This window comes from Alternaria ventricosa (assembly GCF_023758065.1).
Source record: "Alternaria ventricosa strain BMP 2768 chromosome Unknown scaffold_19, whole genome shotgun sequence".
Lineage (NCBI taxonomy): Eukaryota > Fungi > Ascomycota > Dothideomycetes > Pleosporales > Pleosporaceae > Alternaria > Alternaria ventricosa.
The window spans coordinates 259,358-277,277 of record NW_026055699.1 but is presented as its reverse complement, the minus strand read 5'-3'; the positions used below and the strand labels follow the sequence as shown (position 1 = coordinate 277,277).

General features: G+C 52.0%; 9 protein-coding genes across 9 annotated transcripts; 5 read left to right on the top strand and 4 right to left on the bottom strand.

Annotated features, from left to right (window-relative positions):
- Nucleotides 1-573: 573 nt before the first annotated feature.
- Nucleotides 574-1,679, top strand: J4E93_009027 (uncharacterized protein; the record flags this gene model as incomplete). Its single annotated transcript, XM_049346921.1, has 2 exons — nucleotides 574-1,447; nucleotides 1,498-1,679. The coding sequence occupies 2 exons, from the start codon at nucleotides 574-576 to the stop codon at nucleotides 1,677-1,679; spliced, it is 1,056 nt and encodes a 351-aa protein (XP_049195876.1).
- A 323-nt stretch (nucleotides 1,680-2,002) lies between these two features.
- Nucleotides 2,003-3,796, bottom strand: J4E93_009026 (uncharacterized protein; the record flags this gene model as incomplete). The annotated part of the gene is made up of 1 exon (XM_049346920.1): nucleotides 2,003-3,796. One exon carries the CDS (start codon nucleotides 3,794-3,796, stop codon nucleotides 2,003-2,005), a length of 1,794 nt encoding a protein of 597 aa, XP_049195875.1.
- An 865-nt stretch (nucleotides 3,797-4,661) lies between these two features.
- J4E93_009025 (uncharacterized protein) lies at nucleotides 4,662-6,006 on the bottom strand (the record flags this gene model as incomplete). Its single annotated transcript, XM_049346919.1, has 2 exons — nucleotides 4,662-5,682; nucleotides 5,735-6,006. 2 exons carry the CDS (start codon nucleotides 6,004-6,006, stop codon nucleotides 4,662-4,664), a joined length of 1,293 nt encoding a protein of 430 aa, XP_049195874.1.
- A 315-nt stretch (nucleotides 6,007-6,321) lies between these two features.
- Nucleotides 6,322-7,099, bottom strand: J4E93_009024 (uncharacterized protein; the record flags this gene model as incomplete). The annotated part of the gene is made up of 2 exons (XM_049346918.1): nucleotides 6,322-6,551; nucleotides 6,673-7,099. 2 exons carry the CDS (start codon nucleotides 7,097-7,099, stop codon nucleotides 6,322-6,324), a joined length of 657 nt encoding a protein of 218 aa, XP_049195873.1.
- Nucleotides 7,100-7,282: 183 nt separating this feature from the next.
- J4E93_009023 (uncharacterized protein) lies at nucleotides 7,283-8,776 on the bottom strand (the record flags this gene model as incomplete). Its single annotated transcript, XM_049346917.1, has 1 exon — nucleotides 7,283-8,776. The coding sequence occupies one exon, from the start codon at nucleotides 8,774-8,776 to the stop codon at nucleotides 7,283-7,285; it is 1,494 nt and encodes a 497-aa protein (XP_049195872.1).
- An 818-nt stretch (nucleotides 8,777-9,594) lies between these two features.
- Nucleotides 9,595-11,814, top strand: J4E93_009022 (uncharacterized protein; the record flags this gene model as incomplete). Its single annotated transcript, XM_049346916.1, has 2 exons — nucleotides 9,595-11,151; nucleotides 11,215-11,814. The coding sequence occupies 2 exons, from the start codon at nucleotides 9,595-9,597 to the stop codon at nucleotides 11,812-11,814; spliced, it is 2,157 nt and encodes a 718-aa protein (XP_049195871.1).
- A 602-nt stretch (nucleotides 11,815-12,416) lies between these two features.
- On the top strand, nucleotides 12,417-13,539 carry J4E93_009021 (uncharacterized protein; the record flags this gene model as incomplete). The annotated part of the gene is made up of 3 exons (XM_049346915.1): nucleotides 12,417-12,464; nucleotides 12,514-13,129; nucleotides 13,181-13,539. The coding sequence occupies 3 exons, from the start codon at nucleotides 12,417-12,419 to the stop codon at nucleotides 13,537-13,539; spliced, it is 1,023 nt and encodes a 340-aa protein (XP_049195870.1).
- Nucleotides 13,540-14,791: 1,252 nt separating this feature from the next.
- On the top strand, nucleotides 14,792-15,632 carry J4E93_009020 (uncharacterized protein; the record flags this gene model as incomplete). Its single annotated transcript, XM_049346914.1, has 3 exons — nucleotides 14,792-15,116; nucleotides 15,174-15,228; nucleotides 15,278-15,632. 3 exons carry the CDS (start codon nucleotides 14,792-14,794, stop codon nucleotides 15,630-15,632), a joined length of 735 nt encoding a protein of 244 aa, XP_049195869.1.
- A 351-nt stretch (nucleotides 15,633-15,983) lies between these two features.
- J4E93_009019 (uncharacterized protein) lies at nucleotides 15,984-17,687 on the top strand (the record flags this gene model as incomplete). Its single annotated transcript, XM_049346913.1, has 1 exon — nucleotides 15,984-17,687. The coding sequence occupies one exon, from the start codon at nucleotides 15,984-15,986 to the stop codon at nucleotides 17,685-17,687; it is 1,704 nt and encodes a 567-aa protein (XP_049195868.1).
- Between the last annotated feature and the right edge of the window lie 233 nt (nucleotides 17,688-17,920).

Genomic DNA, 17,920 nt, shown 5'->3' with positions numbered 1-17,920 from the left:
GGATGATATCGCACAGTAGCGATGGGCGCAGATGCGATGATGGATGAGGTAATGTCGACATTAGACAGTCGTTGAAGCAATGCCACCGACCTTGCAGTCATTTGATCAATATCAGAAGCCCTCTAGAGCTTTATGCACCACGACACCCTCCCGAAGATACCCGTGCTTTCGTCCATGATCTCTCTCATCTGTTCACTCTTTAATGTTCCGGATATTTGTCCTCGATAAGATAGAAGAAGGTAGAGAAGTGGCATGAGTGATGTTTAGCCGGATGAGGCAGCCGTGTCCAAGATGCGGAGGTCGACGCGCTCCGATTGGTAGTGTCGGAGAAGGCCGATGGTGGGGCTGCCGCGGGGTATCGTCACCACTTGGGACACTATTGCCGTCCGGCTCATTGCTTATCGGCATTTCTTTCGTTTTCAATTCTTTCTCCTTATTGCGTACGCTTCTGTTTGTATTCTGAGCCCTCCTCTCGTTGTCTTCATACTACAGCCGTCTCCTTTCCCCGAAATAACAGCGCCGATCGCAGAGCAGCATCCCACCTCGCCCCCACCTCCCCCTGAACGCGACGAAATGACCGAGTCAATCCCCAAAATGCAGACCGCAGGCTGGATCCAAGACCCCGGTCCGGATTGCGTCCTCCAGATCCGCAACGATGTACAGGTCCAAACCCCTTCGGCCGGCGAACTCCTCGTAAAGCTCGAATACAGCGGCATATGCCACAGCGACTGCCACAACCTCGTTTCGCCTGGCAAATACACTGAAGTGCCCGGTCATGAAGGCGTGGGTACTGTGGTATCGCTTGGCCAAGGAGTGTCAGATGATCTGCTGGGAAAGAGAGTAGGCATAAAGTGGCTTTGGAACGCATGCAAGACGTGCAGTAGCTGCAAGCAGGGCAAAGAGAACCACTGCGCCAAGCAGAAGAATACTGGAAGAAGTGTCTGGGGTACTCTACAGCAGTACGTGGTCGCAGATGCCGAATTCGTTACTATGATACCGGAAGGAGTCAAGAGCGAGATCGCAGCGCCACTACTCTGCGCAGGTCTTAGTCTTGCAGGCGCCGTGTCGAAACTTACACCCGAGGTCAACCCCGGTGACTTCGTAGCGATCATCGGTGCTGGAGGAGGTCTTGGACATATCGGTGTGCAGATTGCTACAATCAAGGGATACAAAGTCATTGCGATTGACAGTGGTGCCGAGAAGGAGAAGCTGACCAAGGAGATGGGCGCCGTAGCTTTCGTGGACTACGCCAAGCAAGATGTGTTGCAAGCCGTGCGAGATCTGACAGACGGAGAGGGTGCGCATGGTGTTATCTGTGTTGCAGGCAGTGAAAGGGCGTATCTCCAAGCTCCGGCTTTGGCGAGGAACAGTGGCGTGTTTGTTTGCGTGGGGCTTCCACCGGATACGTTCATGTTCCCTATGAGCCCGATCCATATCGCTAACAGAGGTTTGTCTTCACCATATCGATTCAGCTAAGCATCATGCTAACATGCTCAGGTCTTGTCATCAGAGGATCCTCAACCGGTAGCGCCAAGCAAATGGACGAGCTGCTACAGATGGCTTTGCAGGGCAAGATCACACCGAAGGTCGAAGTTTACGACTTTGCCGACTCTCCGAAGATTCTTCAGGAGTTGCAGCGTTATGAGGTTACGGGTAGGAAGGTGGTACGGGCACCGTAAAAGTGTTATCAAGATTTTCGGAGCGTAGTGGTTGAGCGCATGCATTGGGGTGGTGTTTCGCATGTGCACAGTGTAGCGTTGAGGCTGCTCAAAGCACGGGGTTTAGCATGTAACAGCATGGGATCGATGCATGAAGAGGAGTTGAGGGCTTGTGGTGGAGTAGAGGGTAGGTTAAAGGCGCAATGTGATACCCTTGTAGAAGATTAGGGTTGTAGGGGAGCGCGGTTCTGACGAATGCACTATCCTGAGCTCGCTAAGGCGCTATGCGGGTCGTCTGTACATCACCATGCTATCGCGTACATTAATCATTACATGAATGTCGACTAATACCAGTCTCCGCTCTCTTCGTTTGCCTTCACGTCCATAGGATTCATACTCATGATCCGCTGCCCGGGTATCGTATCCGTGAACGCACTCTCAAAAACACCACTAACAGCTCTTCGCCCAATCTCCTTGAAACTGTCGTATTCCTGATTATCGCCAGTGATGGCACTCCATTCAGGGTCCTCAGGGCTGCGCGCAGGGCCTAGATCGCTCCATCGCGTTACGATGAGAGCCTGCTTGAAGCGTTCAGGGCCGTTGCCGCGCACACTCTTATCTTCAACGAGTTTGAGTTCGAATAGGTATTCGGTCGGGCATCTGGGACATCGGCGCATCGGTCGGCATATGGAACAGAGATTGACCATGCCAACAGCCTTCTTTCCTATACTGCGTTCGCGGAACTTGTCAAGTGCGGTCGTTTCAGATTCGTGGGTATGAGGAATATGCGACAATGCGCATTTAGGTATCGATGTTAGCAGCCCGTGCTTCCAATGTGCGCAAACGCTGAAGTAGGGGGTGAAGTCTCCACGGCTGAACAAAAGCATACGCTTTGCTGCATCTGTCATACCCCCTTCTACGTACTGTTGCGATCGGATGCGCATCAATAGGTGACCTTTATCGGTAATGTGATAGGTAGAATCATGCCTCCAGGTCGAATAGGTGTCTTTCCAACGGCGGCCTAGCGACTGGTGAGGAATACCGTAATCTGCGCCGTAGGCCCAATGGCGTCGGGCTAGTTGAGCGAATGCGAACGGTAATGTGCGACCATCGCTGATACGGAGCCTTGGTGGAGGAATGTGAACGTTGGTTCGGTTGGGGCACTCAAAGAGTGGATTGAGAACATTGGGAGGTTTCATTGTCTCCATACCAGGCTGAATGCGCAAATGCCACTGTGCGCATGGGAAACAGAAAAGATGGCGTGGCATCTTGTGGTCCATGGAAAGTAGAAAGTCGAGCCGTTGCGGCCGATGGCGCGGATCCATGAGCAATTTGTATGGGTGTCTACCTAGTCGAGCGTACATGGTCCGGCATGTAGAGGATAGATTGGCGACGTCGAGTGGGGATAGGAAGTCTGCAACATGGAGCCATACTTCAGGTGATGCGCTGCCGAGTAACGCTGTTCCGTCAGGCTTCGTAGGATCATAGAGTAAAGATACATCATCTCGTTCTTCCTCGATTGTATCGACACCATCAATGTATGTGAAAGCATGCATCATGTCTGTCAAATCTTTCCTTTCTCCGGTGTCTTTGTCAAGAATATCATCGACCCTGACATGCTTTGAAGGCGCGCGATGAGACTTGGTCAGCTTTGAAGGCTGCGATCTCGATGGCGCGTATGGTAGAGTCTGTTCATTGCCCGACTGTGGTATTGATGCCGATCTCGAGCTGTGTGATTGATACAAAGGTGCGGCATATTGTGGTTGTCCTTCTGAGTTGCGGCGGTAATCGGCCGGTTGTTGCCCAGGTTGTAGGTAGGCGTTGCTGGTATCCATCAGAGCATTAACAGCAGCATATGGATGATCACGCAACGCATGCGGTGCGAGACCAGTGATATCTTCATTGGTAGGTAAGCCAAAACTGTTGTCTGAGAGATCGGTTCTCTCGTTCGTGAAGCTGCCAGAATCTTGGCGGTTGGGGATCGTCACGTTGGTGGTTGAGTCAAGCTTTCCGAGCATATCGCTTCGTGATCCCTTCTTGGAAAGTTTCTTCCGCGTAGCCGGCTCTTTTGGTTGTTTCCCTGATCGCATGCCAAACATGGCGCGTAAGCCACCTTTCTTCGTTTCTCGTTCCGCCATAGTGGAGACAGCCGCAGCTAGTTGTGCAGGTGATCAGGGGATGTCGCTGCGCTCAAGACGGGGATGAGGCTCGGTCGATATGGATGATGGGTAATTTGGTATGCGCAGGTGTTACTGATACGATTCCCCAGAGAAATGGTTTGTCAAACGATGTTTATCGAAATTGCAGCAGGGTGGATGATCATCGTCATAGCGTGGCGGCTCGTTTCGGCAGAGGATCCGTACTCATCCGCTCAATTCGTCCACTAGTGAGCTCAGTCTGTGGGTACGCGTGTCGTCATGAATGAAGTGTGCATGCGATGAGGTGCAGTCCAGACCGCTTAAAGATCACGATGTTAAAGCTGGCAGTGCGCGCGATGGGATTGTGGGCACGCGTAAGGTGCGCGACATGCATTGACCATCTGACGTAATCCGCTAGAGGTTTGCCGATCCCCTACAGTCCCCACCAGACCCAACCTCTTCGTCAAGGAAGAACAGCATGCGCCTTTGACCCGACTACAGCCCGGTCTCCTTTTGCGCCTTATGGGCAGTAGCTCCCCACTTCTCATTGAGAGCAGATGGCAGTTCGGATTACTTGAGCACGTTCGAAAGCGGCGCACATGGACGACCAGTTGATCGGAGCATTTGTTCGAATTGGCGGATTTTAGACGTCCGAAGCAGATGAGCATGTACAGCATTTGCACACGGAAATTGAGCATCGCAAAGACCCGATCAGGAGTGCGAAAGGACTGTCGCTCCAGATACACTCGCTCTTGTCCACCGCGATAACCATTGCCAGCTAAACCTTCCTCCTTTTCTTGCCAATCCTCTGTACGTCGAAACAACCGGCCCGAGCGATCTGAACCCACGTTCCCGTACGAATATATCAGTCGATATCGAGCTTGGAGACAGCCCCCGAAAGCTCATCTTCCTGAAGCCCATCGCCCGCAGGCTGTGTTGTAGGACGTCGCACGATTCTACCCAGGTCTCGGCGGAGAACCTCGATGGCATCGCGATCCTGTACTGACTGCACACAGCTATGAATACTGAGATCATGTAGCAGAGCCGTCAATCGACCACATTGATGAGTATCAGCCATATCGTCAAGCGCCGGCGCAACAGAACGGATAAAGCCGACCAGTATCTGCAGGTTCTGGTTCAAGAAAAGATGCTCTGACTGCATTATGACCTCTATCATGTCGAGCGTAACGGTCTGTACCCATGTTGGAGCGTCAATCTTCATGGCTTCGGAGATGCTCTTGAGCAAACGTTCGATAGCTGGCAATTCCCAAGCCGGTGTTGTGGTGAACAGCTTCCAGCTAGTTTTGATCTCCTGGTCGAGCTTCTGAAGTGGAACGAGGCTGAATCGGCCCTGGCTGTATACGTAATCGAACTCAGGAGAGTCTATATGCTCGACCACAGTGTCCTCCGTATGTTTCTGGTAGAGGTCGGACCGTCCCATTTCATGGCACATGAGCTCTAGTTCGGCCTTATCCTCATTCGTCCTTTCATATTCTGCCTCTTTCAAAGCTTGTAGGATGTCTGATACGCGGCTAGATTTCGAGTTCGCATCTGTGGTGTCAAGCAGAGGGATAACTTTGTAAGCGAATGTAGAGAAGTTGTCGTAGTTGTTGTAAAACGGCAGGTAGGGTGACGTAGCCATCTTCTCCAATAGACCGCAACCCAGCTTCTTCGCTATAACCAAACCGCGTTGTCCGATCGAAGAGGCTCTGAGAAGGCACAGTGAGAACTCCAGTACGTTGACAGATCCAGGTGCCCATTCTGACTTGGCAGTGAACTGTCTAGCAACTTCAAGAATGTACACGCCGGCGATGTCAGCGCCCGTGGTCCTCTTAACGTTGAAGACGTCGAGCTCCAGATTCGGATCGATTGCGGTGAAGAGTGCCCTAGTGCCGTCAACTTAGCCGTGGACTTATTACATCATGACTGATATCTTACCTGTAGAACTTGACGCCTATTGCTATGGCCCAGCTCGATCGACTCACAATCCTGGCGTTGACGACTTCAACGAGGCGGTGAAGTTTCAGTAAGTCTCTACCGACAAGAGCTAGGATCAGCTCGACTTGGGCGCGTACCACGCCGTCCGGGGTCTGACCATCGATGGAGGCAACGATGTCGCGGACAGCGTCAATGAAATCGAAATGCTCTTGGTATACGTCGCTTGGAAGCTGCGCGGACACGTCGACAGGTGACGACGTAGCTGCAGCCATTTTGTTGTAATGCCTGGACGCGTGAGATCAGTAATGTGTGCGAGATAATTCTACGCGTCGAGGTGGTGCGACTCGACACAGTAGGCAGGAGCAAAGGATGAAGGCTTGGCGTTGGGCGCAGGGTCAGGGTCAAGCACACTGGCGGCGAAGGTGCGGCTACGATAGTGACACATGGTAGTAGTACATTGGCTGCTGAGAATAATCGCAGCAACCAACTATCCGATGTGCTTCTATAGTACAAGACGCCAAACCTGTCCGCCAACCGTGTATGATAATCAAGCCTTCCACAATTTGCGTTATGTCAGATCTTTGCTTTCACATGGCCCAACCCTTCTCCCTCAGTGCGATGAGTCCCGTAACCTTGATCTTTGACATGAGATCCTCATCCGCCATCACTGTGCGCTCCCGCACCTTCTCCAGAACCCGTGTGAGCTCCGATTCAGTAGTAGGATTCTCATCCAGTCCACGCGCAATGAACTCCACGTACTCGCTGAAGAGGTCGACATTGTTGCTGCTGTACAGATGCTCTGCATTGACCATCATGTCTAGGATCCAGATGTTTGTCTTATGTGACATGAGAAGAGGTGATGAATTTGCGTCGGCTTCAGAGGTAGAGGTACGAAGTCACTATATGTCCCACATGCACTTCGTAGAGGCAAGACTTACCTAGTTCAGCGAGGAGCCACATGCGCGGTTGGCACCATGCGGCTTTCTGCATATCGGCGACGAAGTCGTCTAGCGAGCGCTGGTAGACGTAGTGTTGGACGAGACGCGCGCCGGAGCGTAGCTTGTTGTTGCCATCGGGGAGTACGTTTGGGTCGGCCAGTGTTGCTGGGATAAGAAGGCAGAGATAGTTCAGCAGCTTGACTGCGACGTATACCCAGTTCCTGTCCTCCATGGCACTCGCGTAGATAATTTCGACCGTGTATTTCAGCTTGTGTGGGTCCGCGTCGATATTGGCGGTCACCTCGCGCATGACGGCTTCGGCAGTCTCGTCCAGTACGTTCAGTGGGATGTTGAATATCAAGTGGACGACCGCCATGCGGAACATATCCGTAAACACGAGCGAAGGAGCGATAGGGAAGGCGTTCATGTTGGATGGAGAGGAGTGTAGGTGTTGTGGTATTGTGGATGTTGAGAGGTTGGTGTGAGCAAGTTTTAGGCAGGCAGCAAGCTTTGCACTGGAGCCTCTTCGACGTCGCACAAATCGTCCCAACAGGGTCTTTTGACTAATGCAAATTCAATATGACTTTGTTGCTCTCAGAAGAGATTTTCTTCAGCTTCTCGACCTCCACGTTGAGTTGCGCGCGATCATATAGTCCTTGCTTTGAATGGCCTTCCAGATGCCCCAAAACCCGCCTAATGGCCAGATACCTCTCAGCTTCAAACCTATATCCTTATTTGCCATACTCGTGTACTTCTCGATATCGACATGCACTTTGTCATACACCTCAGGCAGCATCTCGGCGTTGTACTTCTTCCTCAGCCCTTGGTGCCACTTCTGGTCGAATTGTGCCCAGAAGTCGTCTTTGCTATAGTAGGTCTGCGCATACAGCCACTTCATACCGCCCATCTCGCCAAGCGTCTTCTCAAGCGCGCGGTTCTTCTGCAAGTAGGTGACAGGATCTTTAGGACCAAAACCCCAAAGACCAATATTGAGCATTTGGTCTGACTTCAGCGCGCCTTTGGTGTGAGGGTGCATAGTCGGTTGGGGGCTTTGCTTTAACGGGCAGAGCCAAAGAGGCCAGATGTCGAACGTCTTGTCGGTGTAATCGATAAACTTTTCGGCGTTAGGGTAGGGTAAAGCCATATCTTGGACGATGTAGCGTGTCGCAATACCGGACGCATGAAGAGCTCGGTAAAGCATGCGCGTATGGAGGAAGTCGTCCAGGAACCAGCGAGTGTACTTGTTGAAGGGAAAGCGCATGTAGCTGAAAGCCGACCGACCGACCCAAAAGCCACCACGGTCGTAGCGGAACATGTACTCAGCTAAGGGGATGTACTCCACCACTGGCTTGGTAGAATTCCGTGTAGCGGCTTCAACATGCAGATAGAACCACGGATCCCACGGGTTACTGAAAGTCTGCGGCTTAGTGTTGGGTGGCAGATCATCTGTCATTTCACCTGTGACGATCGCACCGTATTCCTTGCTGAACAAGACGCCATCAACATAGTCGTTCCTCTCGCCTTTCTCACCACGTGTATGGTCTTCGACTTCCTTGACAGCTTGAGCAACGCTACGTGTAGGATAGTATGTTGTCTTGACATATTTCTTGGCCTCGATGAGCTTCAAATCGACAAGCGTAGTAACCCCCAAGGTACCGACAGCGCCAGCAGCGCCTCTGAACAGGTCCTCATTCTTCTTTTCGCTAGCTTTGACGACCTCACCGTCGGCCATGACCATCTCTACCTCATTGATAGTGCGATCGAAGAACCCAAACTTAAAGCTACTACTCTCGCCAGCTGTGCCCGCATACCCGCCACCAACAGTGATACCAGGGAACTCCATCACGACGGGTGGCACAAGACCGTGCGGTAGCGTAGCTTCTACAAGCCGATCCATAGGTACGTTTGGCTCGACAAGAGCTGTCTTGCTTTCCGTATCAACGCTTATGACATTCCGAAGAGCGCTGATATCTACGACGTGCTTCTTGAGATTCGGACGCGTGCTGTTTGTCGAGCCGTGAGATATCCGGAAGGGCTCTTTGCGCGTAAAGTAATCCTTGACTTTGGACGCGACTTGCGCAACGACGCGCTGATGGCGATCCATCTTTGAGGGAGAAATGAGAAATGAGAACGCCTGGAAATGCCAATGCTATTGATACATGATGTGAACTTTCGATGTGTGGTTGAGGGTGCGCGACTGCCGGTCGAAGTCGGTACAGACGCAGATTTTCTCCGATGCGCTAAACTTCGCTCATCTGGCTAGCGCTTCCTGAACACCTTCCACCCTGATCACATCACTTCTGTCGCTCACGTCTTGTCACTACTCCGATGTCGTCTGCATTCTATACGCAACCCATTCCCGCCAACTGTGCTCAAGCGTTGCTTGCTATCACGATCTGATGAGCTTACGGCATCACCTAGAGAGCCTCGACATACGGCCGGTCTATGACCTCATGATGTCTTTGGAAAAGAAAGGCGAGAGATGTCCTACGCAAGGGAGCAAACGAACGGGCGTGGAGTTGATACTGTGGAGACCCTCTCTGCGATACGGTATAGCCTGTCATCGCTGTATTGTATGCACCGTCGCGGTACCATAGCCTAGGGACACATTCTTCCTGAAATGGTTTAGGCCGTTCCCAGGCGAACTTATCGCATACGTCCTTAGAGCTGACAACAAGTCATATCTTGCGACAACGCGTCCCTTCGTATTCATCACCGCCGTTCCGCTTGATTGCCAAGATGACTCCTCTTTTCGGCTTGCACTCCTTATCATTTGCCGCCATTTGTGCTCCCTGCGGAGGTTACATCGGCCTTGCAGAAGCGGGGCGAGTAACAAACGGCCAAGACATGGTATCTTAATGCTGTGATATGTCCACGACACCGAATTGAGTGCGCGATCTTTTGTATCGTCTCGTAACGACAATGTTGATGTTGGTGTTGTCGCAGTTGATCCGCCTCGTTACCGCGCTACAGCCTCTTCCGCCTGTCTTACCACGCTACAGCAACAGCGATGACTTCGGCTTCTCTATCGGCACGGCCGCGAGAAAGATATACGTCGACAGAAGTTTCGCCACAAAGAAAGACTCTGAAGGTCTAACGCTCATACCACCAACTGCCTATGAGTTCGCTGAAACGTTCCGCACCGACATCTCATCACTATTTGGTGGTTCCTGGACTCTGGAGCAAGTAGACGACTTCCCACTCACTGGTATTCATATCGGCCCGATTCGAGACAGCAATCACTCATTGACATACGATAATGGTCAGCCTACAGAAGAAGGATACGAGCTTGAAGTGACCAACGGTACTGTATACATAGGCGGAGCAGGTGCGAGAGGCATGTTCTGGGCAACGCGCACCCTACTGCAGAAGCTCTTGATCGACAACGGCTCTCTTGTGGCGGGTCGGATAGTCGATGCGCCTGCATACAGCACACGAGGGTTCATGCTCGACGCGGGTCGTAAGTGGTACGATAAGAACTTCCTGAAAGAGCTGTGCACATATGCCTCTTTCTTCAAAATGTCAGAGTTCCACTATCACTCTAGCGACAATTATCCCTTGAACCGTGGTCGCAATGAGACGTGGCAAGACGTATTCTCGCACTTTTCGCTGTATCCGGAAGAAAACGTGGAATTGCAGGCTATCATCCAGCGTCCAAATGAGACACTTTCACGCGCCGACTTCGAAGACTTCCAACATCATTGCGCACAACGTGGTGTCACCGTCATCCCCGAGATCGAAGCCCCAGGCCATGCTCTAGCGATTACGAAATGGAAGCCTGAGCTAGCGCTAGCAAAGAAGGACCTGCTCAACCTGAGCCATCCGGACGCAATCCCGACAGTCAAAGCCATCTGGTCTGAGTTCCTCCCATGGTTTCAAACCAAGGAGGTACATATCGGCGCTGATGAGTACGATTCCGAGCTAGCGGACGACTACATCGACTTCGTCAACGAGATGGCCGACTTCATCAACAATACTTCTGGTAAACGCGTACGCATATGGGGTACTTACGAGCCATCCGAGAACCTCCGCATCTCAAAAGACATCATCATACAACATTGGCAGTACGGTCAATCAGACCCTCTTGAGCTCCAGGATGATGGATACGACATGATCAACTCAGAGGATTGGTGGGCATACATGAGTCTCAAGAACGACCACATGCCCATTCTTCCGGCGCCGTACCCGCAGTTCTATAACGTCACGCGCACGATGAACTTTGCCAGTGTACCAGGATGGCAGTGGGAACCATCGCTCTACAATCCAGTCAATACCACAGAGCAGCTGGAGCCCAGGGCTAGCGGCAACAAAGGCGCTGTTCTTGCAGCTTGGAACGATAATGGTGCGGATGCGACTACGCAGCTCGAAGCCTACTATGCGATGCGAGAGGGTATACCTGTCGTGGCGGCGCGTGCATGGGCCGGTGCGCGAGGTGCAAAGATCGCCCCGGAGGAGTTGGCGGATAGCATTGCGCTTTTGGTATGTTCATGCGAAATGTGGATTAACTGCATCTTGATCTGGTGGCTAACGAATGTTTACTAGGCAACTAAAGCCCCGGGACAGAACCTAGATCGCCGTTTTGCGAACACAAACGTAGGTTCGTCAAGCTCAGCGCTGGTATCATGGACACAGAAATCCTCCAGTAACAGCAACACGACGTTGAATATGGGCTCATACGGACCACCGTACACCCTAACCCTGAACATATCCTCATCCTTCACCTTGACCGGCCCTGATACCTCGCTCTCTATCGCTACTCTTCCAAACAACTCCAGTGATAGCATTACAACACTCATGTTTACCACAGCCGATGGCTTCGAGTATCCTCTACGTTCCGTATCTCTGTTTGATGGGCACGACCCTGGACATCCGGGTCGCATATGGACCAACCAGACGACATCTTCCCACGAAGCAATTCTAATTACACTGCCCGCAAATTTGCGCATTGAGACCGACATGATTAGCGGTAGTCGGGTCTGGCTGAATGATACATTCGCGGGTCGGTTCGAGGTGTTCGTATATGGGGGTCGCAACACGCTCTTTAGCTGGAGTCAGATGGCTCTTGTTGCGCCGCTGGACGTGGTAGAGGGTGGTGTTGATAATTTGATGCTTCAGACTGGCGTTGCGCTAGGTGCGTTATAGGATGATGTAATGCAGTTGACGCGATATAGAAAGTGTGGACACTATACACGATGCAATGAGACTTGAATAGACAGGCTGTATGAGCTTTGAATGCTCAGATTCAGATAATTCATTCTGAGTGACCCAAGCATGTTGTGTTCATGCATACGATCAAGCAACAAAATATTCTCTGACATGGTAGTCAACCGATGTCAACAATGACGATGACGTATCCAAACTGCCAGTACGAGAAACGAGAGAGCAATCGGCGCAGGCCCACCAACCGACTGGATATCAACACGGCTTGAGCTCGATGTCGTCAAGACGGCTGTAGGATGGGCGGAGATGGATATCACGATGCAAGCGTGGTGTTGAGGTTCCAGCCAAGCGACCCCACCATTAGCCTTATCGCGCTCGTGTACACCTTCTGTGTTCGGCAACAGCCCCGCCTACAACACCGAACTGTGCCATCATGGCTGAACTACGTCGGAGATGGCCGCCGACGCGTAAATCGCCTGATATCCAAGCCTCTCTTTCCATCGCGCGAGTGTGTCTTTACAACAGCTGTTCTTCTGCACCCCCTTCCAAGCTCGGACCAAAACGACGCGACGAGGAGTGACGACATGGCGAACATCACATCAGCCGTCTCGCAGGACGACCTGGAGATTCCGGTACTTCATATTCTTTCAGATATTCCGAACAGCACCTAATAATGCTTAGCTCATCGACTTCTCGGTGTTCCTCTCAGGCGACGCCGACGCGAAGAAGCAAACCGCCGACGCCGTCCTCAAGGGCTTCCAAAACGCCGGCTTCATCTACCTAAAGAACCACGGCATATCCCCCTCGACCGTATCCACCGTATTCTCGCACTCCGCCAAGTTCTTCGCCCGGCCAAAAGAGCAAAAAGACAAGTTGGCATGGTACTCGGCGGCCGCCAACCGCGGCTATGTCACACAAGGACGGGAGAAGCTGGTAGTACTGGAAGAGACAGGCACAGAAGCGGAGATGCGCGCCTTGGTGCCTGATCTGAAGGAGAGCATGGAGATTGGACGCGACGACCAGCCTGAGATGCCGAACATGTGGCCGAGTGGGGACGACGAGGCGACGCAATTCAAGGAGCAGATGATGGGCTTCTTCGAGACATGCAAGGACCTTCACATGCAGGTCATGCGTGCTATTGCGCTAGGTATGGGCATCGACGAGAAATGGTTCGACGGCTTCACGGATGCGGGCGACAACACGCTGAGGCTGCTGCACTACCCGGGTGTGTCGAAGAGCATCTTCAAGAGGAACGACGGGCAGGAGCAGGTGCGCGCTGGAGAGCACAGCGATTACGGTATGATGGTCATTACCACTTGCCAATAGGATCTGACTGACACGACGACAGGCTCTATAACACTCCTCTTCCAAGACGCCCGCGGCGGTCTTCAGGTCCGCTCCCCCAAAGGCACCTTCGTCAACGCTACGCCTATCGAAGACACCATTGTCGTCAACGCTGGCGACTTACTAGCACGCTGGTCGAACGACACCATCAAGTCAACGAAGCACCGCGTCATGGAGCCACCACCGAAACCGGAGGATGCGGACAAGGACGAATACCCACCGCGATACTCGATAGCCTACTTCTGCAACCCGAACTACGACCGCAAGATCGAGGCTATACCAGGCACATACGAGAAAGGCAGGAACTACGAGGATGTCATGAGTGGGGATTATATCATTGGGCGGTTAACAGCAACGTATTGAGGAGTGAAGGCAATGTCAACAATTTGGTATGTGCTGGAGTACCTGCTTAAAGACTGCTGTGTGGTCGCAACTTCCTGTGGAGAACACTTGTCATATGGCTGGAATGAAGATATTGGCAAGATGACAGATGTGATACTCACTTGCCCAGATCCAACCAAGATATCCAAACGACGACAAGCATGTTCTAGGTCACGGAGTGAGCACAACAGCTTTGCTTGACGCCGACAAAGGAATCCCGATGGACACATGAACATATTAAAAATTATAATGATGAAGGCACGGGAGGATACAGTTCCCATCCGCTCAGTGAAAAGGATGTGAGTTCATCAACGTCTTGCGAAAGTATCTTCTTTTCCTATATCTACTTTCTCGTCTTTTGCAGTCAATGAGCATCGTCAACAACTTACAACGACGGACGAGTTCACTTCTCTTCTTCTCAGTGGTCTCTCAAGTACGCACAGTTTTTGTCTCTTCCTCAACTCCACGCATAAAGCGCGGACATCGATGAAAAGATAAGGTGGGCCGTAAGTGAACCCGGTATTGTCAGTTCCTCGCTTCCTATCTTCCATTCAAGACCTTGTCTCATTGGTAAGAGGGTGATCAAAAATGGTAAGCAGTCCACGATGGTCCGAACGCTCACGTCATCTACTAGAGATGTCAACCCAAACACCCAACATCCCCAACGTTAATTTTTACCAGAACGCCGGATCCGCTGAATGCTTGGTAAGTATTTCGTCCAGGATCGAACATGTCATCAAGATGACGTAGCTCTGGGCAACGAGAGGAGCGGACTACTGCGCCGGACGGTCGCGATCATGACCCGCTCGTCGTTCTCGTACTGTACGCGGATCCATACAAGTAGCGACGAGGCGCACCAGGTGCTCTGGCAGTGCTCGAATGCGCTTGAGTTGGTCGGGGTACTGGTCGAGTGAAGTCTTGTCGAAATCCGCAATTTCGGCCGAAGCGAACTATGCCGGAGACTGTCTCTCCTGAAGAAGAAGAAAAGAAGGAAGAAGAGGAGGGGCGGGCGAGATGATATACTTCTACGCTAGCGATCACTCACGTGATCTCCGTAGTGCGTGCGCTGGAGCCTAGAGGATCCAGGGACCGCGTGTGAGCAGTGAAGGAGAGTAGGATTATTTCCTCAATAGGTTAGCTCCGCCTTTTCGACACTGCGAGCAAACAGATCAATCCCACATTTGCAAATTTACACCAACTTCGCTCATTCCTCGCCGCCCCAACCCAATCAATCATGGTCGCATCACGAGCCGACGCTCTCGAGAAGGAGCTCTGCGAAGAGAGAATCGCACACACTGCGACCAAACAAGAGGTGATCAATCTCAGGAAGCATCTGACGGAATCGGAGCAGAAGCGGAGGGTTCTTGAAGGCGACATGCAGCTCGTGGTCCTCAAGTGCAAGTTCCTGGAAGGAGATGGTGGAGACAAGGATGGTGGAAGCTGCGATGGCGACATGGGAGCAGTCGTTACCGAAGACGAAGCGCTCAGAGCTGCCCTACCCGACGCGCCAATCCATCATCCAGAGATCTACAAATCACGTTCGAGTTCGCATTCGGAAGGTCAGAACAGCATGTCTTCCCCAAACTACTTGGACCACATCACTAACGATCTATCAGAGGACGACGTCGCCGCCTCGACTCATGGTACCAAGCGGACTTTTGATGAAACGAAGTAAGTAGGCGCCACGCTACCACCAGTATCTCCGCTAATTGATGTACAGCTCGGAAGAGCAGCGCGTGATAGTATGCATCGACTGCTATCAACACAAGCTCCGATGTGACCCGGGAGAGCCTTGCAACAACTGCGCCAACTCCAACCGCGTCTGCAAAAGGGCCAAATGCAGGGACTACGAGACTGGACAATGCAAGCGAGTCAGTTGTCTGAGAGCACATCGCCAGGATGAGGAGTGGTACGAGAACATCGTTCGCGCAGGACATGTCCCCAGGACCGACCCATCCAAGCCGATCATGCCTAGGAAGAGGCCGCGGAGCTTCCGGTACCGAAAGGACGACGATGACAAGATGGGGGGTGATGGTGGTGGTGGTGGGGGTACTGGCTTAGCTCTGCGTTACTAGTCGTCCAGAGAGCGCCACGAGGATGTCAGGAGTAAGTTGGAAGCCATCTGGGCGGTTTTGTTGGCGGCGGATATATGACTCGTGTATTTTTCCGTTAGCGTTGCCCGCATCTGCACGCGCAAGCTAGGAGCAGACACTACGGTTGAAGCAAGGCCATTTGAGCATACTTTCAATCTATGCAGAATAACTCCGACGATTTTGCGTGTAACATGGTACTGTAGACGGACCTTCGTCATACCTAGGGTATTAATATGCGTCTCCCCCGCCCTCCAGCATGTATCTCTGTTTTCCACATCATCTTGCGCCTTTACTCACAGCAGCCGTCAACTTGTTGACTACATCCTAACAACGATGTCAATTCCACACCTTCGCAAGACCAAAACCTCAAGCCAGCTTGTCGTTGATGGCGAACCTTACCTCATACTCGGCGCTGAACTACACAATTCCACTCTCAGCTCCGCGAAATACATGGCCGATGAAAAGATATGGCAGAACGTGCGCGACATGCACATCAACACGCTGCTCGGTTCAGTACCCTGGGAGCAGATCGAACCAGTAGAAGGTCAATTTGACTTCTCGAACCTCGACGCTGTGATTTTGGCGGCGCGCCAAAACAACATCAAACTTGTGCTACTTTGGTTTGGCAGCTTCAAGAATGCGCTCAGCACTTACGCACCTGCGTGGGTGAAGAAAGACGTGAAGAGGTTTCCTAGAGTGCATGCGCTAGAAGCAGGAGGCAAGAGAAGGACGGTCGAACTCATAAGCCCTTTCTGCGAGGCGGCATGGACGGCTGACGCAAAGGCGTTCGCGAAGCTCATGACACATCTGAAGGAATTCGATGGGCAGCACAGCACTGTAATCATGATGCAGGTTCAGAATGAGACTGGGTTGATGGGCGATTCCAGGGACCGCTCGAAGATCGCGGAAAAGAAATTCCAGGAACCTGTACCGAAAGCACTGCTCGAGCATCTTCAGTCTAAAAGCGACGAACTGCACCCAGAGTTCAAGAAACGGTTTGACATCACCACAGCGAAAGCAGGCGAGGCATCATGGACCGAGCTGTTCGGCGCCAACGACATCATCAACGCTGAAGAGATGTTCATGGCAGACGCCTTTTCGAAGTACATTAATCACGTCGCTGCTGCCGGCAAAGCCGAATATCCGATCCCCATGTACGCCAATGCCTGGCTGAATCTCGATAACCCAGCCGAGCTGGACTTGACCGATACATCAGTAATGGTTGGCGGAGGTCACAAGCCTGGTGTTTATCCATCTGGCGGACCGGTTCCTCACACAATGGATGTTTACTCCTTCAATGCGCCCAGTCTAGACTTCCTTGGCCCAGACCTGTACTTCCACGACTACGATATGACATGCCAGAACTATCGACATGGCGGTCAGCCGTTGTTTATCCCCGAACAAAGGCGTGAAGAGAAGGGTGCACGCCGCATCTGGAGCGCCTATGCCAACTTCCTCGCGCTGGGCTGCTCTCCGTTCGGCATCGACTCTCTTCTGGCATCTGAAAGCGCCTTCACAAAGCCCTATGGCCTGATGCATTCACTACGAAAGCAGATTCTCGAAGCACAAGCAAACCGGCCTGAAGACATGATGGGGTTCTTCTTCGACGAGTTCGTCGATGGCCAGAAGAGCAGCGAGAAACCGCAAACAAAGATCATGGGTGACTTCCAAGTTATCATAGAGCGTGCTTTCGTCTTTGGAAAGCCAGGACCTGGAGCAGGTATGGTCATACACCAGGGCGATGGCAAATTCCTTTGTGTCGGATGGGGTTTCAGTATCTCATTCAAGAGTACTAACCCCAAGTCGACGTTCACGGGCATTCTGCATGCAGAAGAGAAGGAGGTCAACCCTGAGACATGCGAGCTGTCAACACTGAAGATACTGGGGGGCGATGAGACGAGAAGTGGCAAGTTCCTCATCATGCCGAATGAGGAGCCAGACTATGGAGGTTTCCCCATCGTAGTGACTATCCCCGCTAATACCTACATTGCTGAATGTTGGGCCTACAGTCTCGAAGAGGGCGAGGATGACTATTGATAGGCCCTGGTGGTATGCATATAGTAGATACGGTGCTGCATTGTGTATGTCTTCATTCAATCTCCATCAAATCGTAACCTTTTTTCACCTACTTTAAATCAGCGCTGCCATGATCGTAAAGTCTTGAGTAGGACTGACATATTTCAAGAGACTTCCGAACAGCAGTAGAGTCAGCGACGCGCTCATGTAGCTCAGTGGATAGGTTGTCAGTTGGCTATTCATTGAGTAATCTG